This window comes from Thamnophis sirtalis, unplaced genomic scaffold (assembly GCF_051295495.1).
Source record: "Thamnophis sirtalis isolate CommonGarterSnake01/CBP01778 unplaced genomic scaffold, rThaSir2_p1.2 scaffold_4, whole genome shotgun sequence".
Classification (NCBI taxonomy): Eukaryota; Metazoa; Chordata; class Lepidosauria; order Squamata; family Natricidae; genus Thamnophis; species Thamnophis sirtalis.
The window spans coordinates 93,861,360-93,886,184 of NW_028261384.1; the positions used below are offsets into that span (position 1 = coordinate 93,861,360).

The 24,825-nt window shown below is 36.0% G+C and overlaps 1 protein-coding gene across 4 annotated transcripts in view; it reads right to left on the minus strand.

Moving 5' to 3' along the window:
• Window positions 1-24,825, minus strand: part of FBXL20 (F-box and leucine rich repeat protein 20) — a 62,854-nt gene that overhangs the window by 14,072 nt on the left and 23,957 nt on the right. For 2 of the 4 annotated variants that reach the window (XM_087713447.1, XM_087713448.1), the window contains exons 3-11: window positions 18,769-18,823; window positions 16,645-16,719; window positions 15,214-15,308; window positions 13,407-13,475; window positions 12,521-12,616; window positions 11,714-11,840; window positions 8,196-8,270; window positions 6,049-6,179; window positions 1,990-2,050 (exon numbers count right to left, since the gene is read on the minus strand). In XM_087713447.1, the coding sequence (XP_087569573.1) occupies window positions 1,990-2,050; window positions 6,049-6,179; window positions 8,196-8,270; window positions 11,714-11,840; window positions 12,521-12,616; window positions 13,407-13,475; window positions 15,214-15,308; window positions 16,645-16,719; window positions 18,769-18,823 (784 nt within the window). The remainder of the gene's footprint in view (window positions 1-1,989; window positions 2,051-6,048; window positions 6,180-8,195; window positions 8,271-11,713; window positions 11,841-12,520; window positions 12,617-13,406; window positions 13,476-15,213; window positions 15,309-16,644; window positions 16,720-18,768; window positions 18,824-24,825) is intronic. The other 2 variants (XM_087713449.1, XM_087713450.1) reach the window with 1 other exon arrangement.

A 24,825-nucleotide genomic window follows, 5' to 3' on the forward strand; every position in this document is an offset into this window, starting at 1 on the left:
TTCATCCATTGCCCAGAGACAAAAATCAGGTCGAGCGTGTGTCTCCCATTATGGGTGGGGTCTTGAATTAACTGAGTTAGGTCCATAGGCGTCATGGAAGCCATGAACTCCCGAGCTGACTCAGATGTCTCGCCAACGGAAGGCAGATTGAAATTCCCCAGGATCATAAACCTGGGGAAATCAACCGCCAATCCAGCTAATACATTCAGCAGCTCCAGCAGGGCCGATGAAACGTAGCAGGGAGATAGGTACATAACAAAAAGGCCCACCTGAACTCCAAGGCCCCATTTTACAAAAAGAGACTCACACCCGCCTATCTGAGGCACAGTGACCTCCTGAGGTCTGAGACATTCCCTAATAACCACCGCCACCCCCCCACCCCCGCCCTGGCCTCTCGGCTGGTGAAACACCCAGAAGCCTGGTGAGCATAATTCACTAAGGGGAACACCCCCCTCATGGCCCAACCAGGTCTCCGTAATGCTCTACCCTCTTGTACGAGGTCATAAATGAGGGGAGCCTTATGTACCACGGACCTGGCCTTAAGCGACACCAGCTGGAGACCAGGGTCCTGTAATCCCGAGCACCTAGGGGTGTGAGAAGGATAATGAGGGTCGGAATGCGCGATCGCTCTTAAACAGCGGACCCGCGTCCCCCGAACATAATTTAGCCCTCGGCCCCCACCATATTTGCCTCTCCCACAAACAGTAGAGATGGTGAACCCCCCAATGGAATGGCTTAATGTCTCCCCCGGAATCCCAACCCTTCCCAGCACTCTAGACCTGCGCCCATTAGTTAGCTTTGGCCTGTGCCCTGGCAGACTCCCCCACCAAGCTGTCTGAACCATCCAAATCAAACCCCCGCCCCCTCTTAAAATTTGATTTAAAAACCTCTGTAAGAAACCCCTAAGAAGTCTCTTCTTCACATGCCACGGTGTCCTGTCATGAATGGTGGCATGATGCCACGATGTCCTGTCATGAATGGTGGCATGATGCCACGGTGTCCTGTCATGAATGGTGGCATGATGTGCCATGTGGTATCTGGCGACAAGTAGCTGTAGAAGAAGCCAGACAGTGGCACGACAGGTGTTGGGGCATTTGAAGGTTGGCTGCAGTGGTCCTAATGTAAGCAGGTAAGACGTCCCCGAGAAATAAAACCTGATGCCTCTTTTGGAGGCAAAAAAAATATAACACTGAGTCTTATTTTGGGGGAAGCACAGTAATTGATAAAGCATGAATGGGAAATTCTCTATGTTCATTCATTCTCATGGTCTTTTTTTTATTCTGAGATTTCATATCATGCTTTTCATATATTTCAGGAAAGGCAACAGAATGATATTCTTTTTATATCAAGTATAATCCTTAATTTGCTTCTCTTTCTTCTTTGTTACTAGGACTAATCCTATCCATTTTGGCTCAAAACCTACTAGCACTACCAATTTGTGTATGTGAGACTCTGTATCTGCTTTTTTTTCCTCCCATGCTTAAAACTCTTGAGCAGCATTAAAGGGGAGCACAATGATTCCCAAGGAAATACTGAAATAGATGTTCACTTATGAAGTACAGGCATAAACAGCAAACAACAGCATTTATATGTGTCCTTAACTTATTTTGAGCCCAAAATGTGAAACATTTGTCAAATAAGTTTTGCCCCATTTTACAACCCTTGTTGCCACCATTAAGTGAATTACTAGAGTTATTAAGTTAGTAACCCGGCTTTTAAGTGAATCTGCATTCCTATTGACTTTGCTTATCAGGTTACAAAAGGTGATCACATGACCTCTGGACACTGCAATTGTCATAAATATGAGTCAGTTGCTAAGCATCTGATTTTTGATCATGTGATCACAGGGGTGTTGCAATGGTTGCAAGTGTGAAAAACGGACATAAGTCACTATTTTCAGTGCTGTTGTAACTTCAAATAGTCACTAGATGAATTGTAAGTCAAGGACTAGCTGTAATGGAAAAGGCAACCTTGACATCAAATGCTTACCCGAGCCAGAGTTGTAAAGCCCACATCTGTAAGTTGGGAACAACGAGCTACCTCCAATATCCTACATGGAAAATAAATAGATGTACCAACAAATAGTTTTAGCATTTAAAACCCACTTCTGAAATCTTAGAAAGCCAGTATGAACTAAAGAATACTTTTTAAACCTCTTATTCCAAAATAGGGGAGATGTTGAATTCTTCCTACTACCATTTCATGGGATTCTAGATACCAGCAATTCTAGCAAGAAAATAGAATACTAATAGAAGAAAGAAATATGACAGTATAAATTTCAGAAACAACTTGTTTGCTTTTTATGACTTATTTCTAAATTTTAATATTTTTACTATGTTTCCCAGCACTGGTACTGAAGATTTTTCAGAAACAAAAATCTCCATTCCTGCTTGCTTGCCTTTCTTAGCTAAAGAAACAACTTTTAGCTGAGTAGTTTTGTCATCTATCCCCTCATTTCTCCCATATGTATCACTGTCCTGTCTTCATTTAATTCTCAACAATGCTTCATAAACCTGTTTTAGGGTAAATTAATTTTGTTCATTCTCAAACATTCTCCAATCAAAATTATCTTAATCAATTTATGGAAGAATCACACTTGTTTCTGAATGATAAACTAGCTTCAGAAAGGGAGAGGGACACAGTTCATAATAATATAATGAAACTATTCTATGTAGTGGTTTTATGCTTTCCCCTCAAAGAAATGGGATATATTCTAAACATAACATGCTTACATGCTCCTATATTGTCCTGTGGACGAAGAACTGGTTACTTACCTGCAAATGTTGTTCTTCAAATACTCTGTGATTCGACACACATAGTTTGTGTGCCTCCACCTAGCCCCTTCAGAGCCTTCCAGAGCTTACAAATTTGAAAGGAGCCCCATCCTCACATGTACTATATGACTATGCACTGTTCTCACTGAACCCTCTCAGTTCCTAAGACTGTTACAAAAGACTTGAAGAAACATTAAGGTCATTTGAGATGAAACAAGGTAACATGGTGCATTGTGTAAATTTGCAGATGACTACTGTAAGAACTATAGTTACAGGTAAGTAAGCAGTGCTTTATTATTATTATTATTTCTCTCATTCACATTTAGGCATATAAAACTTCTTATATGGAACAGAATCTGAATGACATATGGTTACCAAAGCTAGGAAAGCCCTTCCAAGGACTGCATCTCACTGTAAGTTCGAGTCCATTTTTACGTTGAGTAAAGGTGTAGGCCTGAGATTAAGTGGCTGCCCACATAGCTTCAGTAAGGTAGTGCTCTAGCCTAGGGAAATATTCCTAGTTCTGCAACACTCTTGATAAGTATAGACTGCAAGAGGCAAAGCTGGTAACTCATAACAAGCCTACATGGTTGCTATTATCAATTAGGAGAATACTGTCAGGAAAGTACTTCCCTTTAGATAGGCATTAGAAAGTCCTGAATGAACTTTTTTACATAGTAAAACAGGCATTCAGTTCAGGTAAAAAGTACAAGTGTCGTGGGAAGAATGAAGCAGTGTTTCTAATGGTATTTAAAGTCAGGGGGAAAAAAGATGGCAATAAAAATTCCAATGTTAAGCGAAACACTAAGGCTGATTTTGAAACAAAAGAAAAATAACATACAATTTTATTCTTGATTATTCAATGTCTCAGCAATAAAAAAGCTATTTTGAAGATGAGATTAACAGGAAGAGTAATCATGGGTTCAAAGAATATAACATAGAGAGAAGAAAGCAGGAAAAATGACAGAGAGGCTTTCCAAGCAGTGCTTTGTAAATAGGCTAGAAAGTAAGTATTTTCCCATAAAGAGAAAAAAGGAGACGATAGCCACAAGATACATTGTCACTCAACAGAGAAGCAAATCTCATTGCTTTAAATGAAGGGAAAAGATTGAAACGTGATGGATCTGATATTATCAGAGACTGAATTGTTGTTTCTCAGCAGAGATTTCCATTTAGCTGTAAAGGAAGCCTATTTGTGTGAGCTCTTTGGTGCTGGTGTCTGAGAAAGCCACAAGAAGGGGGTAGGGGGTGAAGGGAGCCTGTAAAACTTTCCCCCTTTACTATGTATCTCAACTCTTCCAATTGCCTATCAATTAACACAAAATGTTGGAACAGTTATTCCCAATTCTCTGGTTTGACCTGCCTCATGAACAATTTTTTTCAGTTCATCCTTTTCAAACTAGTCAATTAAAGCAAGGTAATTCTATCCCATATCTCCAGTACATAATTGAAAATCTCTTTTGCACTCAAAAATACTGCAGTTGCTGTTATTCTTGAAATCTCTTTATGAAGTTTGTTGCTGGAGAGGGGTCCCTCCCGTATCCTGGACCCACATCATGAAGGTGATTACCAACACCTTGAATTACATCTGGAAACACACCGGCAACCAGTGCCACCCACAGAGCAGTGGTGTTAATGGGCCATTCTTGGGGCTCCAAAACTGACGGTACTGCTACACTCTGTACCAGCTGTAGCTTCTGGATGCTCTTCAACTGTAGCCCCTTGTACAGCATGTAGCAGTAGTCCAATTGCAAGATGATTAGGGCTTGAATGACTGAGCGCAGGGACTCCTGATCCAGGAGAGGCTGTAACTGAGGCACAACCTGAAGTTGTGCAAAGCTCTCTTAGCCACAACTGCAACCTGCTCTTCAAGAAGAAGTTGAGAGTTCAGAGAAATACCCAAATTGTGGACTGGATCTGTCTGGGTCACTGCCATGCTATACAGAACTAAATATGTCAAAATCCTGGTTTTTCAGAGTTCCATACACCCAAAGCCATTCAATCTTTTCAGGATTCAGTTAAAGTCCCCTAGCCAGGCCCTCGCAACCCCCAAGGCCCTATGAGAGAGCAGAAACTGCATCACTTGGGTCACTAGGGGTAAAATAGAATTGAATATCCTCAGCATGCAGAAAATACTTCAACTCATGGTAATGGATGACCTCACCCAGTGACTTCATGTAAATGTTAAAAAAAGGTGGAGGGAATACGGAGTCCTGCGGCAAGCATGGCCGTGGGCTGTATCTTTCACTTCCTATTAACACCAATTTTGATCAGCCTTGAATAAAGAAGCACAACCAATACAATACTGTGCTGCCCAGCTCCAATCCCATAGTTGGCCCAAAAGGATACTCATGCTGAAGGTATTGGAGGCCACTGAGAGATCAAAGGGAGAAAAGATGGTTGCATTATCCCATCCTGCTCTTGCCAGAGATTATCAACAAGCACAACCAATACCAGACCTCCAGATCTAAATCCTGACGGAAAGGGGTTCAGATAATCTGTTTCATCCAGAACCCTCTGAAGCTTTCAGGCAGCCACCTTTTCCATTATCTTCCCTAAGAAGGGAAGATTGGAAACAGGATGAAAATTGTTCAAGAAGATGGGATCAAATAATGTTTTTTTTAAGGAGTCATCATTTGCAAGGACTGCAATTGGTTCGAAATGACTGAATTATTCAGACAATTGTGGCAACTATTCACATATTACACCATTTGAAGTTTAAACATGGTAATTTCCATAGCTTATTGGAAAAAAAAAAACAATTTACCTTTCTCATGATTTGTGTTAGGGGATAATTGGTAGTTGTGTATTTAATATGCCTGTCCTGGGAAACTCTGTCTTGTTTTGAGCTCAAAATGTTCCCAAAATACTTGAAATAGCTAATTACACCTGAAAACCATGTTTTGCACTCAAAACTGAGGGGTATGTTCAAAGCTGAAATGGTTAAATTTAAAAACATTTTGTACATTCTTAATCCTGATATTTCTAACTGATGAATCCTAAGGAGTTTTGAAGATTTGAGATTAAAGAAAATGTAAATAAAAGGTAAAGTATTTCAATAATAGTGAAATACGATTGGCTCAAAGAATATGCAATACAGTGATAGTCAAAGCTGAAGGGATTCAGTAGGAGTTCTGCCTGTCCTCATGTCTAACAAAGTCTAACAAAGGACAGAGTATCCATCAAACAGTTCTGTAAATTCTAAAATGTTCCAAACAGGCACATAGTCTATATGTATGAATCTTAGAGACCAGGAAAAAAAAAATCTACTTACCTAAGTTTTGGACAATTTTGCCCTAATGCATTCAAGATGGCATCAGTGATGTTGGAACAGCCGGAAGCACATAGAGATTGCAATTTGTGGCATCCTCTACATATTGTAATGAGGCCATCATCTGTTATTTGCTAGAAAAGGAAAGAAAGTCAATTATTTATAGCAAGAAGCACAATTGGGGCGATGCTGTGTTCAATTTTCTCTGAAAATTCTAAAATTAAATGTTAAAAACTATTTGCTGGTGAAACACTTGGATGAGTGACTATTTGGCAACTATCTTATGAAAAACCAGAATGCCAACTGCATACAATCACCCCAAATCAGTTCTTTTTTTGGATAAAGATTCCATTTTTGGCATCACCACAAACTGGTTCATGATAATTTCTTGGAAGAAAAAATGTGCTTGCTCTTTCAGATCTTTTTATACACACATAAAAACAGACTATATTTTAACACACGTGGAAAACAAAAAGGAGACAAGACCACAAAGCATGATAGTTCAAAATAAATATTTTCCCAGCCTATTCAGCAAACAAACTTTGAAAAAAATTCATATACAAGGCAAATGAAAGCCTGATAGATTTACCAGATCAAATGCTAATATCAAAATGGTTTTGGAAGATTTTTCAAGATATTAAAGTGATATTTATTATATAAAAATGTGAAGAAATAGTTGCCAATTTGAGCGTTTAGAAACATTTAGTCATTGAATGGAGTCAACCAAAGTCTTCAGAATCTGGGCATGGAAAAAAATACTTTTGCATAGTCATTATAGTGACAGTGAATATAGTGGTTTTTGGAATGATTGGTCAGAGATCAGAAACTAGGTCATAAAAGCATTTGGGCCAAAATCCCCCAATTCAAAATTCAAACTATGCTAGGAAAAATGACAGCTGATAGAAGAGATTAGGCATGGCGTACCCACATGATTTTAAAACAAAAAGTGTCAGAAAATAAGTCTTACAAAATCTCTCTTTTTAAATGGATTAGTAGAAAGAGGGTAATGGCGGGATAGATGCAGTTTGAAATCAAGGCAAGTAAACAACTACAAGGGAAGGCTTATTACTATAATAAAAACTTTTCTATTTCAAAATTGCACAAGCCTACATGTGTGTGGACACATGCACAAACATACACACTTATTAATCAGTAGATTGTTGTAGAAGCCTTGCTACCCAATAATGCTACTTAGATGTTGTTTCCACACTTGTTTTCTTGTGTAAATGAGAAAAGCAGGTGAAGCACCAAGGGATTCAGAAAGCGCAGCATGAATTCTTAATCCTGGAAATTTGATTGGCTTGTTTGAAATTTGGGGAATACATAGGAATTGCGAAAAATGACTTCTAGGAGAACTTGTTCATTTACAAAATAACTGCCCTAGAGAATTTAATCAATTAGTCAGATACCTGCTACCTCCTTTTTATTTCACAACCTACCGTTATCCTTTTTTTGGTCAATAGATACATTTGGAAGCAAACGAGTAGACTGCAACCATCTGTTATATTTATGGGGGCCATTGATGGCTCAAAAGTATTCTTGGAACCAATATGTTTTTATCTGCCCTATACCATACATATGTGCACAACACACACATGCGTGTGCACACACACATGTAAAATGGTCATAGGGGACAGAAAACTAGAAGGATGTCATAGGAATAATAGAATGAGAGATAGTGCCAGTGTTAATTAGGCTTCCTAACCATGCAGATTTGCCAATTAAATAATCCTATGATTTGTTCCTAAATCTACTTTATTTAAGGCTTGATCCCTTTTTTCCTTAGTGATCCTAATTCAGAATATGAAGGCACAAAGTCCACCCTCTCCCTGCCCCCCCCCCAAATGGTAAAAAATTACATCTGTAACTATGATAAGAAAATCAACTGCCTAGTTGATGAAAATACTAGTTGAACTAGGATAATATAATGTACAGATTTTGACCAACCTATTCCCTCTGGCTCATGTTATTGCTCACATTTTAAACATTTTCTTATACCCCATATTTTTCCACTATAAAATAAATTGTCATTCTGCTAAGCCAATACTGATAACATAAAACATTGAATATGGTATGGAATAGGTAATTTACAAAGCTTCCATAATATAAGAAAGGAGAGAAGACTGGGTTTATAAAGGCCAACCTCTTACCAAGCATGTTTGCAAATTCAGAGTCACTAATTCGGGACAGTTTGCACCAATGTATTTAAGAGCTTCATCTTCCAGCTAAGAGAAAGACAGAAATAGAGAAAATAGACAATTTCCTAGGTCTCTTCATTGTACTTTTCACTTATAGCATGAATGGGCAATATTCAGTCAATCATGCTTTTCTTACTCCTGCTGCCTCATTAAGATACCAATGTTGTAATTCACAACAAAAGCCAGAAATTTGGTGATATATTTCAACACAACACAAAATAAGTTTTCTTTTACCACCCTACTTTAAAAAAAAAAGCAACTGATCCCATAAGAAACTGAAAATGTTGTTATACCCTGTTTCCTTGAAAATAAGACCTCCCTGGATAATAAGCCCAATCGGGCTTTTGAGAGCATGCACTAAAATAATCCCTCCCCCGAAAATAATCCCTCCATGAAAATATTGCAACACAGCAGCAGTCATGAGGTGACTACACTCGCCACCTCCTGCACCTTCAAAATAATAAGATATCCCAGAAAATAAGGCCAAGTGCTTATTTCAGGGGTCAAAAGAAAATAAGACCCTGTCTTATTTTGGGGAAAACACGGTATGATTAGCCTCCTTCCTGCGGCTTTTGAATTTTGAGTATACGTTGCTGAAAATAAATCTCACTCACTTGTGCATCAACTTGTCAAAATTATAGCAGTGCTGAAAAAATAACTTTGTGAATATACAACTTTTACAGTGTCTTTCTATAACATGTTCACTATTATGGGGAATACACATTGAAAGGAATGTCTATTATTAGAAATCCTGAATGTGTTTGACAAATAACTAATGCTATCATGTATAGAATAGAATAGAATTCATTATTGGCAAACTGTGATTGGACACACAAGGAATTTGTCTTTGGTGCATATGCTCTTAGTGTACATATTTTTTTCCCCATTTTAATGTACCCATTTCATTTCCCATAGTTGAGCCCAAAATTACCATTGCTAAGCAAGAGAGTTGTTAAATGTATTTTATCCCATTTTTGACTTTTCTTGCCACAGTTGTTAAGTGAACCACTGCAGTTGTTAAATTAGTAATGCAGTTGTTGAATGAATTTCGCTTCCCCATTGACTTTGATTGTCAGAAGGTTGCAAAAGATGATCCCAGGACACTGCAACTATCAAAAATACATGAATTTTAATCATGTGACCAAGGAGATACTGCAATGGTTGTAAGTGTGAAAAATGATCAAAAGTCAAAGTATCCAGTATTATTTTAACTTCAAATGGTCACTAAACAAATGGCTTTATGACTATCTGTAATCCCTTCCTCTTTAATGACTATAAATACAAATATAAATTTCCTTTATGCAGATTATCCCAGTGCCAGAATGAGTATTTAAAAAGGCAGGAAATGGGTAAAAAGGAAACCTATAGTAAAATAGTAAGAACCAAACAGTCATGATTTCCCACATTAACAACTTTATCTAGTGATTGAATTGCCAGTCCTAATTGTGATCGCTCAATAAAGATCATCAATCACAAACACCAAATATGTATGATCTCTGGCTGCAATCAAATTTCCCATATGAGACATATGAGTAAAACAACAAATGCTATCATATGAGTGTAAATGCTATCCAAAATTTATTTTTCAAAAATAATTTCACTATTAAGGATTTCAAGTCACATTTTATTTCCAAGGGAAAACAAAGATGTTTTCCACAAAATACACACACAAAAATACACATTATTTTTGCAATGTATTTGAGTTACAGCCCTTTTCATCCCCCACAGATGAAAATGTGATTAAAAAATATTAGAATGTGCAGAAATGAATAGATTAACAATTAAAGGAAAGGAAAAATCTAATTATTATAATAAATGGGAGCTATTTTATTAATGGTTAGAGAATAAATATGAAAATAATGTATCATAATGTTAAATAAATTAAGAAAAGAAATGTTGTAATAATAAATATGTTGAGTTTTAAGTACTGGTATTAAAATAAGAATATATATATAACAAATATGTGGTAAGCATTAACTATTATGGCACAAAAAATGTACCCAAACAACACGATTTAATGAATGATGAAAAGTTTGTATTAAAAGAAAATTTAAAAAAATGGGGGAGGGGGATATGATAGCACCAGACAAAGGGGGATGGGTGAACTTACAACTGATTTGCAAAGTTGCAGCGGTCAGTATCCCTGCAGTCACATGATCAAGATTCAGGCATTTGGCAATTGGATTGTAATTACAATAGTTCTAATACCCTGTACTCTCTCTTTATGCCCTTCCTTGCCTGCTTCTCACAAGGCAAAGTGAATGGGGAAGCCATTAGCAGGGAAGGTTGCAAGCTGCTCCTGCCACTTTTTCTTTGAGATCCGGGGGCTCACCCACTGCATAACACAGTGTTTTTCAACCACCGTGCCGCGGCACACTAGTGTGCCGTGACATAGTGTAAGGTGTGCCGTGGGAAAAACACTTTATATATAGTCAGTATAGGCACAGAGTTAATTTTTTTTAACATTTTCTAATGGTGGTGTGCCTCGTGATTTTTTTCATGAAAAAAATGTGCCTTTGCACAAAAAAGGTTGAAAAACACTGGCATAACACATGCACCAACTCTCCTCGTACGCCTTTGCACCAGAACCAGCTCAGCATTTGCCCGTATATTTCATTTTGTCCCTCCTTTGGCATCCTTTCTGTAGTGATTCCATTCATTATTTATTTAATATTAGTGTAACTCTTATGCTGTGGTGGGTTGTCCTGCAGCGAGTTGGGCATGGTCAGTTGTCTCATGGCAAGTTGGCTGCAGTGAGTGGCAGCAAGTTGTCAATAGATCCTGCAGTATCTACATTTGGTCGTAGTCTGCAGCATCCCCCACCTGCACAAACTCATATCTCATCACAGCACTTCCCCACCCAACTATATTTTACCACAAAAGCCATCTCTACCTGGTCACTTTACATAACATTTATCTGCCCTCTGGCCTCTTTCTAGACTGCCTGAGGAAAGGCTTGTGGTGATTGGGACTGTAACCTCCTGCCAACTTCCCCAATTTTGCATGTTGGGAGCTGGTAGGAAATTGCAAGTTGCAATCACATAAGGTCCCTGCTTAATTATGTGCAATCCTTGCTTAAAGATGGCAACAGGGACTGCTGTTACTAAACAAATGCAGTCACATGATGTTGCATTTTAGGTCCATATCTTTTGGTCCCAATTAGTATTGCAACCCAAGGACTACCTCTAATGTTCTGATTTAAAGAACAAATTGTGCAAACTATATTTTAACAGTTTTGGATAGTCTGAGATGACAGAACAAAATAATAAATATATGAATAAACTTGTTTCTTTAGATTTATTATTTATTTTTTATTCAATTTTCAATGCCTCATATGTAAGTGATGAGACATTGTATGAAATAAATCAGCCAATCCAGTTTTCCAGGCTACTGAACTTTCTGAACAAATCCAGCCAATCCAAATTCAGCTTTCTAGACTACTGATCTTTCCGTGGAGACTTGTACAGTACCTGTGTACAGCCTTTAAGAAACAGAGCTTTGAGTCCACCACAGCCTCTCACCAAATTTTGGATGCCATCTTTTGTCACTTGGTCACACCACGAGATATTGAGTTGCTCTAGTAGAGGGCACCCCTCACTGAAGGGGAAAAGGGATGAACACAGAAAGAAAATGCAGGTGTACATATTAACTCTAAAGATAAACATCTTGCTTCAGGAACCAAGGTGGGTTAACCCTTGCTTATGTTTATTGTTCTAAACTTATTTATCTAATGTTCTAAATGTTAACAGTTTTCTTCTCTGACACAGCCTTAATAGACAATCCAATTGAAAGCTATAGCTGGAACAAACAGAATAGCTATAGAAATAGGGCTGAAGAAAAGATATTGGCCTGTTTTTGCATTCTTATTAGGGATTTGAGATGAGAGAATCTCTGATTTGACTCATAATTCTCTGTTGGCATATTTCTTATAACATTTCCAATGTAAATCTTGTTGATCATGGCTTCTGAAAGATTTATCAAAAATCTAAAACTTATGAACTGTTCTGGGATCAGAAAACCATTTACTGGCATACAAAAAGTCATCCTGTGTCCTGCTTATCTGAGTCTCAGGAGCTACATTAACTACAAAAGAACCACATATTTATTCCTTCAAGATGTAAACTGGGCCAACTGCATTACTATTAGTACTTGGACAGGGAAGAGAAGAAATGCATTGCAAAGGCATCTGACATATTTAAATCAGAGATTATTATTATGAGTCTACTTTTATTAACCTTATTTAGGTGATTAGTTTTATGAACAATCTGAACACTCACCTCAGTGCTTTCAGTGACAGGTTGGTTATTGATGTGCAGGAAGCTAGATCAAGATGCCGTAACTTTGAGCAAAATTTACTAAGGCTAGTGCATGTACTGGAAGAAAATAGAATACCCACAGGTTCATTTTATATTTTATTTTAAAAAGTAGGAAAAAGCATTGGAGACATTTTCAGATGGATGACAACAGCTAATTCTAGCAATTAAGATATTGTGCCGCTATTCCATCTTACCTTCTTCAATGATTTTCTTGTGACAAGAAATAAAAATAAAAATGGTTGAAAACACTGGAAATTTACAAATGGGAGATAACACTAAACTGAGTTGCGATATGAAGAGATGAAGATGGCAGTAGTATGTATGGAAATTGGTTGAGGGTGTACTGGAGGAGCTTGGCAGAGGGAAATTTTTGGATGTTGATAGTGGTTTGTGGAAGTGGAGAACTGTATCAAGAGGAAGGCAGGCATGATAGGCTTGATGACAGACTTGAGAATTGGTAGAGAAGTAGAAATGTGGAGAGATTGGAAAAGAAAGAAAGAATGGATGGATGGATGAATGAATGAGGGTACTGGTAAAGAGATTAAGATGAGCCCTGCCACTAATCTATTCTAATCCCATTCCTAAATCCTTTTTTAATCATGAAATAAGAAATAGAACAATTACATGAAAATACCATATTTAAGCAAACTAACAACAACAAAAAAGGACCAGGGGAAGGCGGACAGGGAAGACCATTGGGAAGAGGAATCATAGTGCAATCTTATATATGTCTCCTCAGAAGACCAGACTAATTTCCAATGAAGTTTACTCTCAGTTAAGTGCTATAAGACTGACATTTTAAAGAGCTAATGCAATATTTCAGAACTCTAAAACAAAGATCACTTACGCATCTGTAATCTTGGTGCAGCCATTTAGATTCAACACTTCAATATTTCTGCAGTTTTGTGCAAATATCCTTCATGCAAAGAAACATATATTCTTTCAGGCTTTTAATGAAAGGTTTTATCACATGATTTGACTTTTTAAAAATCTCGTATGCACTGAAAAGTAAAGCTAGCAACATCAACTTTTAGTAGAATTTTGACAATATGTAGGGAGAAAACCCAGTTTTTTAAGAAGCAAAAAACAAAACAAAACCATGAAACATAATTATATTGAAAATTTGTATCAATGTTGAGCACCTATTTTTAAAAACCACAAATGTAGGAATTCAGAGGTTATGGATCATATAACCTCTAAAAAATAATGCAGAGGTGGGGAATGATTGCCCCTTTATGACTTGACTTGTGAACTTCAACTCCCAGAACACCTGGGCCAGCATGGGCCATCATTTCCCACCCTTGCTCTACTGAGATAACCATAACTGGATTGAAAGGTATTTATTTTAGTTACTTAAGCAATATAACAGATACAGTATATCCTACCAGGAGTGAGTTGAGGACGCATCAGACAGAAACTATATAGGTAGTCCTCAATTTACAACAGTTCCTTAGTGACTGTTCAAAGTTACAATGGCACTGAAAAAAGTGACTTACGACCATTTTTCATTTATGACCATTACAGCATCCTCATGATCACGATTTACATTTGGATGCTTGACAATTGACTCACATTTATGACAGCTACAATGTCCCAGAGTCATGTGATCTCCTTTTGTGACCTTTTGACAAGCAAAATCAATGGGGAAACCAGATTCACCTAACAACCTTGTTACTAATTTAACAACTGCAGTGATTCACTTAACAAATGTGGCAAGAAAAATCGTAAAATGGGGCAAAACTCACTTAACAAATTTCTCACTTAATAACATAAATGCTGGGCTCAATTGTGGTTGTAAATTGTGGACTACCTGTTATGCTATACCTGACAGCCTATGACTTCATCTTAATTTAACGTTTCTCAATCTAAGATGAGAATTCTATGCTTATTCAATTATAAGCATATCTATAGGCAGGCCATGAAAGCAAGTATTTCAGTTTGCTCCAAATTCATTCTTCTAGATAAAGCTGAAGCCAGTCTGTGTTTTTGTGCAGAATATAGTCCATTCTCCCATAATTTTGGTTTTAGATTTATATCTAATTGTTCTCAATATTTCTTTAGATTTGTTTTTAACTGTTTTGTTGTGTATTACCCAGACTTCTAAATGTTTCCTCATTACATTTCTGTGTAGTATTGCGTGGAAGTAAATCTTCTGCTTAGAGTTGTGTGGAGATAAGAAACATCTACAGCAGGCTTACATAAAGCCCACAAACAGCTTTGTGAAGCCTACCAATATTTTTTTAAAACTGATGCCCCCCCAAAACATGTTACCAACTACCTCCAAGGTTTACTGGTGTTGCTGCTGCTGCTGCTGCTAGTACCAGCCTTTCTGCTAATCCACTAATCATGGAATAGTTGATTGGCACTCTTAGTATTTCTTTGGGGCCCATGAGGAATTTTAATTTATCAATGCAAGCAACTCAATGAGTTGTGCAGGACTGATCTGGAAATAGGAGTGAGAAAGAATGCTTCCCTCCTATAAATAACATCAAAGTTATACTTTAGTTTGATGTTACAGATAATTACGGTAATGCAGAAATCAAATATTTGAGGATTCTGCAGCCTCAATTTCTGTACCCAAAATTAGTACCTGCCCTATCATCTCATGGCCAGTTCTCAGATAGGTGTTAAATAATTTGTGTTGACCTCACTACCTCAATGCGTTGTCTCCCACACCTAGGCATCCACGTAGACTCAGCTTTCGAAGGAATCCTCCACATCTTTTAGAAATATTCTCTACTACACGCCCCTGAAAGAAGAAGACGAAAATCTTCTAAATTAATTCTCTTGCTTAATTTTACATGCAGCAAACAACTTTTTTTCTTTAAAACATCTTTTCCTATTTGATATATTTTTATCACATCTTGTTATGATATATTTTTATCATATCTTGTTATCCTCCTTCACCTCTAGGCATTTATTCTATACTTAAATTATATTTGGAATAATATGTTTTGTGGAATGCCTGCATTCATTTGGTTCATAAATAGGGGTCTTTAGGATCGATTCACAGAAGCTGAAGCTTATATTATAGTGCTACGTTTGTGGCACTAAGATGCTTTTCTGTGGCAAACTGATCAGCTGAATATTTTCAAGCATAAGTACAAAGCATAATTTAGTATGCTGTTATCCAACTCATATGTTGTTTATTGTGCTATATTCTTTCTCAATTTGTGCCTGCAAAAGACCATGCAGCTAACTTAGCCACATAATTATACATTCCATGGTCATATGATTATATAGAGGGAAATGTGTGTGTGTGAGAGAGGGAGAGGGGGAGAGGGAGAAAGAGAAGTTCTCTTAGAGAAAGCTGACTGGCTATCTTGTTACTGTTTGTGATGGAAACAACAGAGGGATTTTGTTCAGCAGCATACACTTGGGTGCTAAAAAGGCAGAAATTAGTTAATTTGGCTACAGGAACCAATAAAAACGTGAGACATATTTATAAAGGGCAAAGCATCACAATTACTTTTCAAGTGCATGTAGCCTCCGCATTTTTTTTCTATTGAGGTTTATCCTTACAGCATCGGCTGTCACATAAAGAACGGCATAAGGAGAAATGCCCGGAGACTGTTTAAAACAAACAAACAAACAAATCCCCAAATGGCCTCCTTACTACTTTTCATTACTTTTCTAAAAATCTAAACCCAACATCTTTTAATATGGTGACTTTTAATGATAACCCTAAACCTCTATAGTTTGATGCGTAACCTCATGTTGTTCAATGCTATTTATACCTCAAAGATATATCCTTATAATTATAAGGCACAATATTCAAATCGAGAGTATTATTATCTCCCTCAGATAATCGATTCTTTCTTTAATATTTTCAGGTTAGGAACATAAATCTTTGTGTACAGAGGATATTGAATTAATTCATACAGAGATAAGCAATCACAGTATAAATCAATGTGGTGTTCTATTAAAAGCATACTATAGCTTTAAACGCTCTTTGGAATGAGTAGTAAAAATTAACAATTTGTCTCTGAAGATCTGAAAAGATGACATAGCTTGTTACTAATCTGAGGCAGTACAGTAGTTACAGTTTATCTAGAGACAATCTTTTGCATGTCACTTAATTATACCTCAATGTCCCTTTGGAAATCAAACAGGTCAATGCGTTGCCAATTGCTACCATCCAAAGCTAGGACATTCCATGCCTGTAATGAAATTGGCAAAAAGTTGAAAAATTGTCAGATATATACCTCTAAATATAGAAAAACTGAGGGCAGATATAGCCTCTCTATTTATTTGAGTCACTCCAAAGCTTCTGTCCTCTAGAAATACTATCACTAAGTTACTTCTTCATGAGAACCAATACATTCAAGCATGAACAGTCTAAACATGCATCAGTTTAAAACAATGCAGATTTGAGTTAATCTTTCTGTAGCTAACCATTTTAAATCTTACATTCAGAAATTATAGAAAATACATACATGCATGAACAACTCACAAGTTACTCCTGCACATTTCCGTTTCTCAAATAATAATGCCTCATTATGTTTTTGGAGTACCGGCTCTGTGTAATTAATATAATAATACAATATACAACAGTTGCCTGAACTATCTTAATTCAGATAATATCATTTAAAGCCCAGATGTTTAAAACTGCAGAAAGGCTTCCTTATGAAATATGAGGAGCTGCAAAGAATCTTTAATTTAATCAGTGAGCAGATTATATATCTGCTTCCCCCTTTTTAAAAAGATGTTTCTGTTGTTTGATCACACTTTTCTTATATTTGATAGTTTGAGAAATCCTTTAAATGCTTTTATTGTTTTTGCAATAATGCTTCTAAGCAATTTATTTTTTACAATTATGTCTCCCAGCGCAGATTTTATTAATTCCAACAAGGTTATGTGAATCCTTTAGAAGAGTTGCGATGTATTAAAGCAGTTGGGCCTTTTCTTAAGCTTGTGCAGCTGTTTTAGAAGCTGCTCCAATTGGCCTCTGCATGCATTCACCAGGTACTGCAGACTACCAATTCTAAAGAATATGCACAGCCCTAGACTGCAATATTCCAACTTTTTGACTAATTTGACTTCTTTTTTGGCATTTCTTTTTAAAATGGGGCAATCAGAGCAATAAGCCCCTAAAAGTTCAGAACTTCTCAACACAGTACTATATCCACATTCAGTATTTTGTAATCTCATTGGAAATTATGGGAAATGAAGTCGAATGCATCTGGAGGGTAGCAAATTTGGAAAATTTAATGTAATGGGAATGTGCTACAGATGTGCAGGATTATTAAATCACATTATCCAATTCACACTGTGAATTATAATAACTGTGCTATTCTGCTCATGGTCTAGTCCATTCACCATTAAAAATGATTTCCTCTGAGGTATACTATGTGCATTTCTACAAAAGTAATGAATCATACAGGAATATAGGAAAATGTTCTCAGTAATGATCTTCAGTTTTAAATTTCTATTCCTGATGATGTCTAGTAAAATATGAATCTGAGCATTTTAAGACTTTTCCCTCCGGACAAGCATTTCATTATTGAGCCCAGTATAGCTCACATAGATTTCTCTGTGTTCTCTATGAATAGTTGACTTACAATCATTCATTTAATGATCAAAATTATGATGTGCTAAAAAAAAGTTAGTCTTCACACTTAGCATCCACACATCATATGATCAGAATTTGGGTGTTTGGAACTGGCCTGTATTTACAATGATTGCAGCATCCTGGGGTCACTTGATCAAGCAAAGCCAATGGAGAAGCTGGATTTGCTTAATAATCATGGTAATTCAATTAAGATCAGAACACATGTTATATAACTGGGCCCGACTCACTTAATGACTATATCATTTAGCGATGGAAATTCTGCCCCCAATTTTGGTCTTAAGTTGAGGACTGCCTATATAAAATCCATTTTGTTAGCCCTTTCCCATCCATGCCCTCAAAAATTGTTGCTATCAATGACCTGTGAACATGAATTATAGATGAAGTGAATGCATTAGCTGCAGGTTCATCATTTTCCAGCAACGTAAGTTTCTGAATGTTAGAGTAACAAAATGAGTGGGCATTTTTGATACAAAAACTGTGGAGAAGAAATGGGCTCACATTGAATATTACTTAAGGCTGACACACTGCTGGGTTTCATATGCTGATCTATAATCAAGATTTGATCTGATTTCTGGAGATAGCCTGAAGATACCCAATAGAGAAAGCCTTACCAGTACTAGTATGCAAATATTCTTACCCTGGAAACCTGCGCACAGCGGCATAGAGTGACCACATCCAGAAAGGAGAATATTCTGTTAAAATACACACACAAACAAATAACTAAATGTATATGTCTGCAAAATGACTTAAGCATCAAGTTTTGTTTGGAAACCTGGTTTCAATATCCAGGCTTCAATTCTGAAAAACTAAAAGTAGAATGTGACATTTAATCAGTAAAAAAAAAAAAAAAAGTCAAGTGAGTGGTCACTTATGTAAAGTTACAATTGAGCAGTATTATTGTTGTTTAATACAACAATAATTTATAGCTTATTCTATATATTATTTCAAGGCATAATATTATTAATTTATTTATAATTGAATAATTGAGGTATATTGGAGAAAAAATTTACAATTATATATTTCATTGCTTAAGATAATGCAACTGAATTGTGTGTCTAACTTTTAGTTAGCTGGAGAATTACATCTTCTGCTTCTGCATTCTTTGCAATTTAAATCAAAATTAGTAATTATTAAAATTGGTGAAATTAATTAAATGAAGTGGTGAAGACAAAGATTAAAATTACTGATAGAAACAATCTAAATTATAATGTAACATCTATAAATGTGACATCTATCAGTTCAAAGAGTTGTATTATTTGGAATCTCAAACCAAAAACTACCATATTAAACAAAATTGAATTAACCAGATTAAATCACAAAATTTGTAATACATCGCAAAATATTGTTTTAAAACATGATGGCATGTAAAAATTATAATTCTATCCTCACTCTTGATATCATTTCATTATGACTTCATTATGATGCAACTAAAAGATAGCTTTTCACAAAGATCTTGACTTTGAAGAATATTTGATTATTAGTAAGGTATTCTTTAGGACATCATACTCAGCCACTGAGAATCTTAATTCAACATAGTTCCAACATCTGAGATGTTCAATTTCCTATTGAATGGAAAATAGAATGTACTAGGCCAAGTATATAGATATAGAGCTATATAGGATATATAAATCAGGATATAGATCTGTGTTTTATACTGGTAGTTTAAAAAAGGTTAGTTTAGTTTAGGTTTTTGCTGACGCTCTGATATGAGCATTGTCTGGACGTAAAAGTAAAAACTAGAGTCAGATTTTTGTTCCTCTATAACTGTTTAAATTGAGAGCACAGTATTAAAACAGTTACATTGTCAAGTTCAGACAGAGTAGCACAGGACTAATTTAAACTATTTCTCCCTCACAACAGAAGGGTTATAGGACAACTGGCCATGGCCAATTCGCCGCAGGACAAGAGTTACACTAATAGCAAAAACAATAGCACTTAGACTTATATTTCTTAGACGTAGACATTTCTTGGACTTAGATTAGACATTTCTTCGATACTTCACAATGTCGAAGAAATGGAGTAGAATAAAGAAAGGATTTCAAAGGAGTAACAAAATGAAATGTAAATGACAAAAATTAAAATGTTTTAATTAAATTTAAATAATTAAATTGAATTATTGAATTGTTCTGCAGCAATTTAGCCCACGGTAACTTGGCTGTGGCAAGTTGGCCATGGTGAGTTGGCCATGAGCTGTGGCAAGTTGGTTGTGGCAAATGGTCCCATTCTGCAACAGAAGTTTCCCTCCATTACCAAGCCGTAGGTTCACACTTCACACAAAGTCACAGCTTAACTTGATTTACTGAAGTTTAGTTTGCTTAACATAACAAAATCATAAATGATGGCATATAAACACAACGTTTTATGAATCCACAGTAAGCCACAGTGAAACAAGCCATATTAAGGGTTAAAACAATGTGAATTCAACCATCAAATAATTCTGGACAAAATCTTCAGGTGTGGAACTTAAATCATATTATTTGCAAAAGGTTGACAGCTATTGTCATGGACCCAAAAAATATCTTGCTTTTCTTATGGGCAGACTGATCACTGTAACTAAGAAATGTCAGCACCCTTATCTTAAAACCAATGTGAACAAAAACTTTGCTTAATAGTAAAATGGGCTACATATAAATTTAATAAATAAATAATTTGGACATCTTCATAGTCTCCTGGTATTTAGCCAATGTTTCTACACCATCATACTTTATATAAGATGCACTGGTGGAATATATATTGCCGGAAATTTGAGAGTAAGTAGAAAACCAGAAGAAGAAAGAGGTATCACATACAATTTGTGAATTTGGATTACAACTTTCTGAACAAAACTTTATTCCCTGGCAGGAAGAATTGTCCACTCACTACCAACAAGAGATATTACAAATATCTACTGTGATATTAGTACAGAAAGGAGAATATTTTTGAAGATGAGTAAGGGGGAAATTTTAATGTATAAGGGAAAAAAGTTTTTAAACTTTATAGCATATTCCTTTCAAAGCCTAATGCTCCCTTCAGAAATAATCTGTAGTTAGATTCACCCACTGCTTTAAGCTTTAATGTGGTTTGTTTCACTTTGGCTTACTGTGGTTTCCTAAATCATTGTGGTTTATATCCATCATTCATGATTCCACACAAGGCATTCATTTTCAGCATACAATAGAAATATTTCAAGAACATTTCTCATCTAGGCTGCCACAACTTCATTCTACAATTAATTTTGGAATCCTTATTACAATCTCTAGAATCATTAAAATGCCAGTTCCCATCTCTATGCTTCAGTACTTGGCCTAAGGAACCACAAAGTTATAGAATGCCTTGGAATACAGATGCTAGTGAAGGAAATGTCAGGAAATTCTGTCTAAATTAAAGATTGATCATGGTGTTAGAAATATTTATACGTGGCACGACAAAACCGCGAAGCCCTTATCCGTGGAGACATAAGCGCGTTGCTAAAGCCGCGACGTCATCACCGCGCATCATCACCGCCGCGACAACAGAAGGGTGCTTTAAAACGGCACCGCGGCAGAAAGCCGATTTCAATTAAGGTAAGGGTTAGGGTTAGGTTTAAGGTTAGGTTTAGGGTACTGAGTGCTTGGGAATGCGTGGATTTGCCCTTCGCGATTATGTCATCGCAGTAGGGTCGCGTTTTTCCTTAGCGCTTTGAACGGAATGAATTAGTCTTTGCGCTTATGTCTCCGCGGATAAGGGCTTCATGGATTTGTGGTGGAACCATATTTATATATAGTAAATATAAAATACTATATCTTCAGGGGAAATTGTTTCCAAAGAACTGTAATAATTTTCACCAAGTTCAGTACATTTTAAATTTTCATTCCCCTCCCCCCCTTCTTCTCGGGAGAAAACAGGAGGGCGATGTCCTGGGAAAGAATAAAAATTATTAATTTATAGTTAATGTTTGGCATGCCATAGTGTAAAAAGCTTAGCTTTTAATGAAAGTACATTAGACTTCTGGAGAACTGGAGAAGCAAACAAGAGCAGATAATTTTCTAGGGTCATTAATCGGTCAGCAAGTTGGTAGTTCTTTTTAAAACATCACTTGAAATAAATGTTTTTTCAAGATTCTAGTGTTAAACAATAACTCCTACTGTCATGCAGCTATATCTCTACTGCTGAGATTGTAAAAGACAAGATTATCTGCAGATAGTAAAATGGTGATTTGAACATAAAGTTCTATTAACTCTATGTTGGTTCCTTTAAATCTTCTATTCTAGTAGCAGCTATGAAACTAGTTACTCTCTGCTTTTAGAAGGAAGGCACCTGGGACAGAATCCTATTGCTAGATTGTTTGCATTGCAGCAGGAGACTTAGTTCAAGATACTAAAATCTTTGGAGCACTTTAAGTTTTAACTTTTGCCTCTTATTTTCTAGTGCACCATAAAACCAAATCAGAATTATCTAAAATATTGGTTTTAGATATATGGAACTGTAAACATTAGTTAGGTTTTAACTAACTGTAGCTTGTTCCTGGAAAATCAACTGCAATATCTTTACAGAATGGATTAAATATCATGAACAACTAAAGTTTGATAAGTCACAATCTGACTTAATGTTATATAATGCATATGACACTACAGCATATCAATGAGATTTTAGTTATACTCTAGAATAGTACTAATTCACTGCTAGTACTATTATTCATACTTTCTCATTTCTATCAGAAGCGTTTAATTGCCACTGTGTAAAAGAAAGAAGATGCTAAACAGATGCTCATATTTCTACTTCATTCATCTGTCTTTTCTTAGCTTTCTAGTGCATGTCAAGCTGGCAATGAGAAGAGACAAACAAGCTTTCAGTGTCAGGCCCAAAGAAAGATTCCTAATTATTAAAATCAAAATCATCAAAAGATTCCTAAGTCATTAAAATTGGAAATTAACCATTGAACAACTATTGCAAATGAACGGAGAAAAATGCAATGATTTTGTCTTGACACCCCCATACATGAAATGCCAAGACATTCTTTGCTATTAAAAAAATCCAGAAACAACTACTTATGCAATAATTCTGTATGAAAACACACCAGTCTTTGTCTTGTAGAAACTGAAGCCTACTTATAAGGCAATCCTTTGAATAAAGCTCTCTTTCAAAATCTCATAGGCTAATTTGCATTAATAATTTTTCACAGCTTGCATGCAAGAAGCTTCCAATACTCAAAGCTATTTCTTATGCTTCATAAAAGTTCTCAAAAACTTACATGAAACAATCCAGAAGGCACATCGTTAAGTTTATCAAGAAATATTCCCGAAGTCAAAATTGATTTGATCTGCAGAAAGATTTTGTACTATACTTTCCAAACTAACTAATTTGTTGTGGAATATGCTTTCATAAGTTGCAACTTGCTTTGTAATTTTAAAATGAAGTCGTTTGAGAGCAAGTCTTAATTTTATTTCCATAAGAAATCAATTTCTGAAAATATTCTCTATTATAGTGTCAAACATATAGCTTTTTACAAAAAAACAAAAAAGCCCACTTCAAAGATAAAAGTTCTACAGTAGTTGCTACATACCATAGTATATTATTGAGGCCCAGGTTCTAAATCGTTTTCCAAATCCTCCACCTATTGTAGAAATATGGTGATAAAATGGGCTGATATCAGGGAGGTAACTGGATCAATTATTTTAAAAAATAGCTAATTTTGGACAGAAAAAAATGAAGATTTTCATGAGAATTTGATTATAAAATCAAATACTCAACATCTAGGTAGCATAGCACTACCTAAGCTGCTTTTTAAAAAAGATCTACAGGCCAGTATTTGTTGCCGTTAAAACTCAGAAATGCTTACTTAAGGAACAGGCCTGTATTGAGATGCAAAATGTTAAGTCAAAGAATACACTAAATCAAAATAATATACTAATTACCTTTTAGAGACTGAGTGCCCAAATGGAAACCCAAAATCCACTTATTTACAGTGTTTTCTCTAAAATAAGGCAAGGTCTTATTTTCTTTTGCCCCCTGAAATAAGCAATTGGCCTTATTTTTGGGGAGGTCTTATTATTTTTGAGGTGCAGGAGGCGGCAAGTGTGGTCACCTCATGGCTGCTGTTGTGTTGCAATATTTTGGGGAGAGCTTATTATCTGGAGAGGTCTTATTTTGGGGGAAACAGGGTATTACAAAGTGCCAACATGGCAATTTAACCTGAATAGAGGTTTTACCACCTAAAATAATGAAAAACAAGGCAGAGTTCAGCTAATTGTTCTAAGAAAACTGTGATAAATGCACTTTTATGCCCCTTCATTTTTTTCTCTGCTTTTGAAATATTACGCTGAGCAACAATAAAAAATAAAAACTTTTGTAATATCATTTCTTGGTTTTTCTCTTTATATTCTTATCCCAATTTTCTCTGTACATTTTTATTTTTTTTCTTGTTAGAATAAAAGTTTTAATTTCTATTATTGAAACAGAAATTACCTTCCTCATAACTGAATACCCATCAATTATTTATCTGGAAGAAAACTGTAATACCATAAAATGTCCTATCCAGGACAGAAGTAGGGATATCTGAACCTAGATACCTTTGGTTACAAGCCAAAAACTCTAATTACCTTTGGACAGGATATTCAAAACAAGAAAGGGGGGAGGGCAAAGAGGGCACATGGCTTGTATTTTGCAGGAAAAGACAAGGTTAGGAATGCTTTGAATCCACTATATGGAAACCGGATAGCTTTTTTTGTTCTGCTCC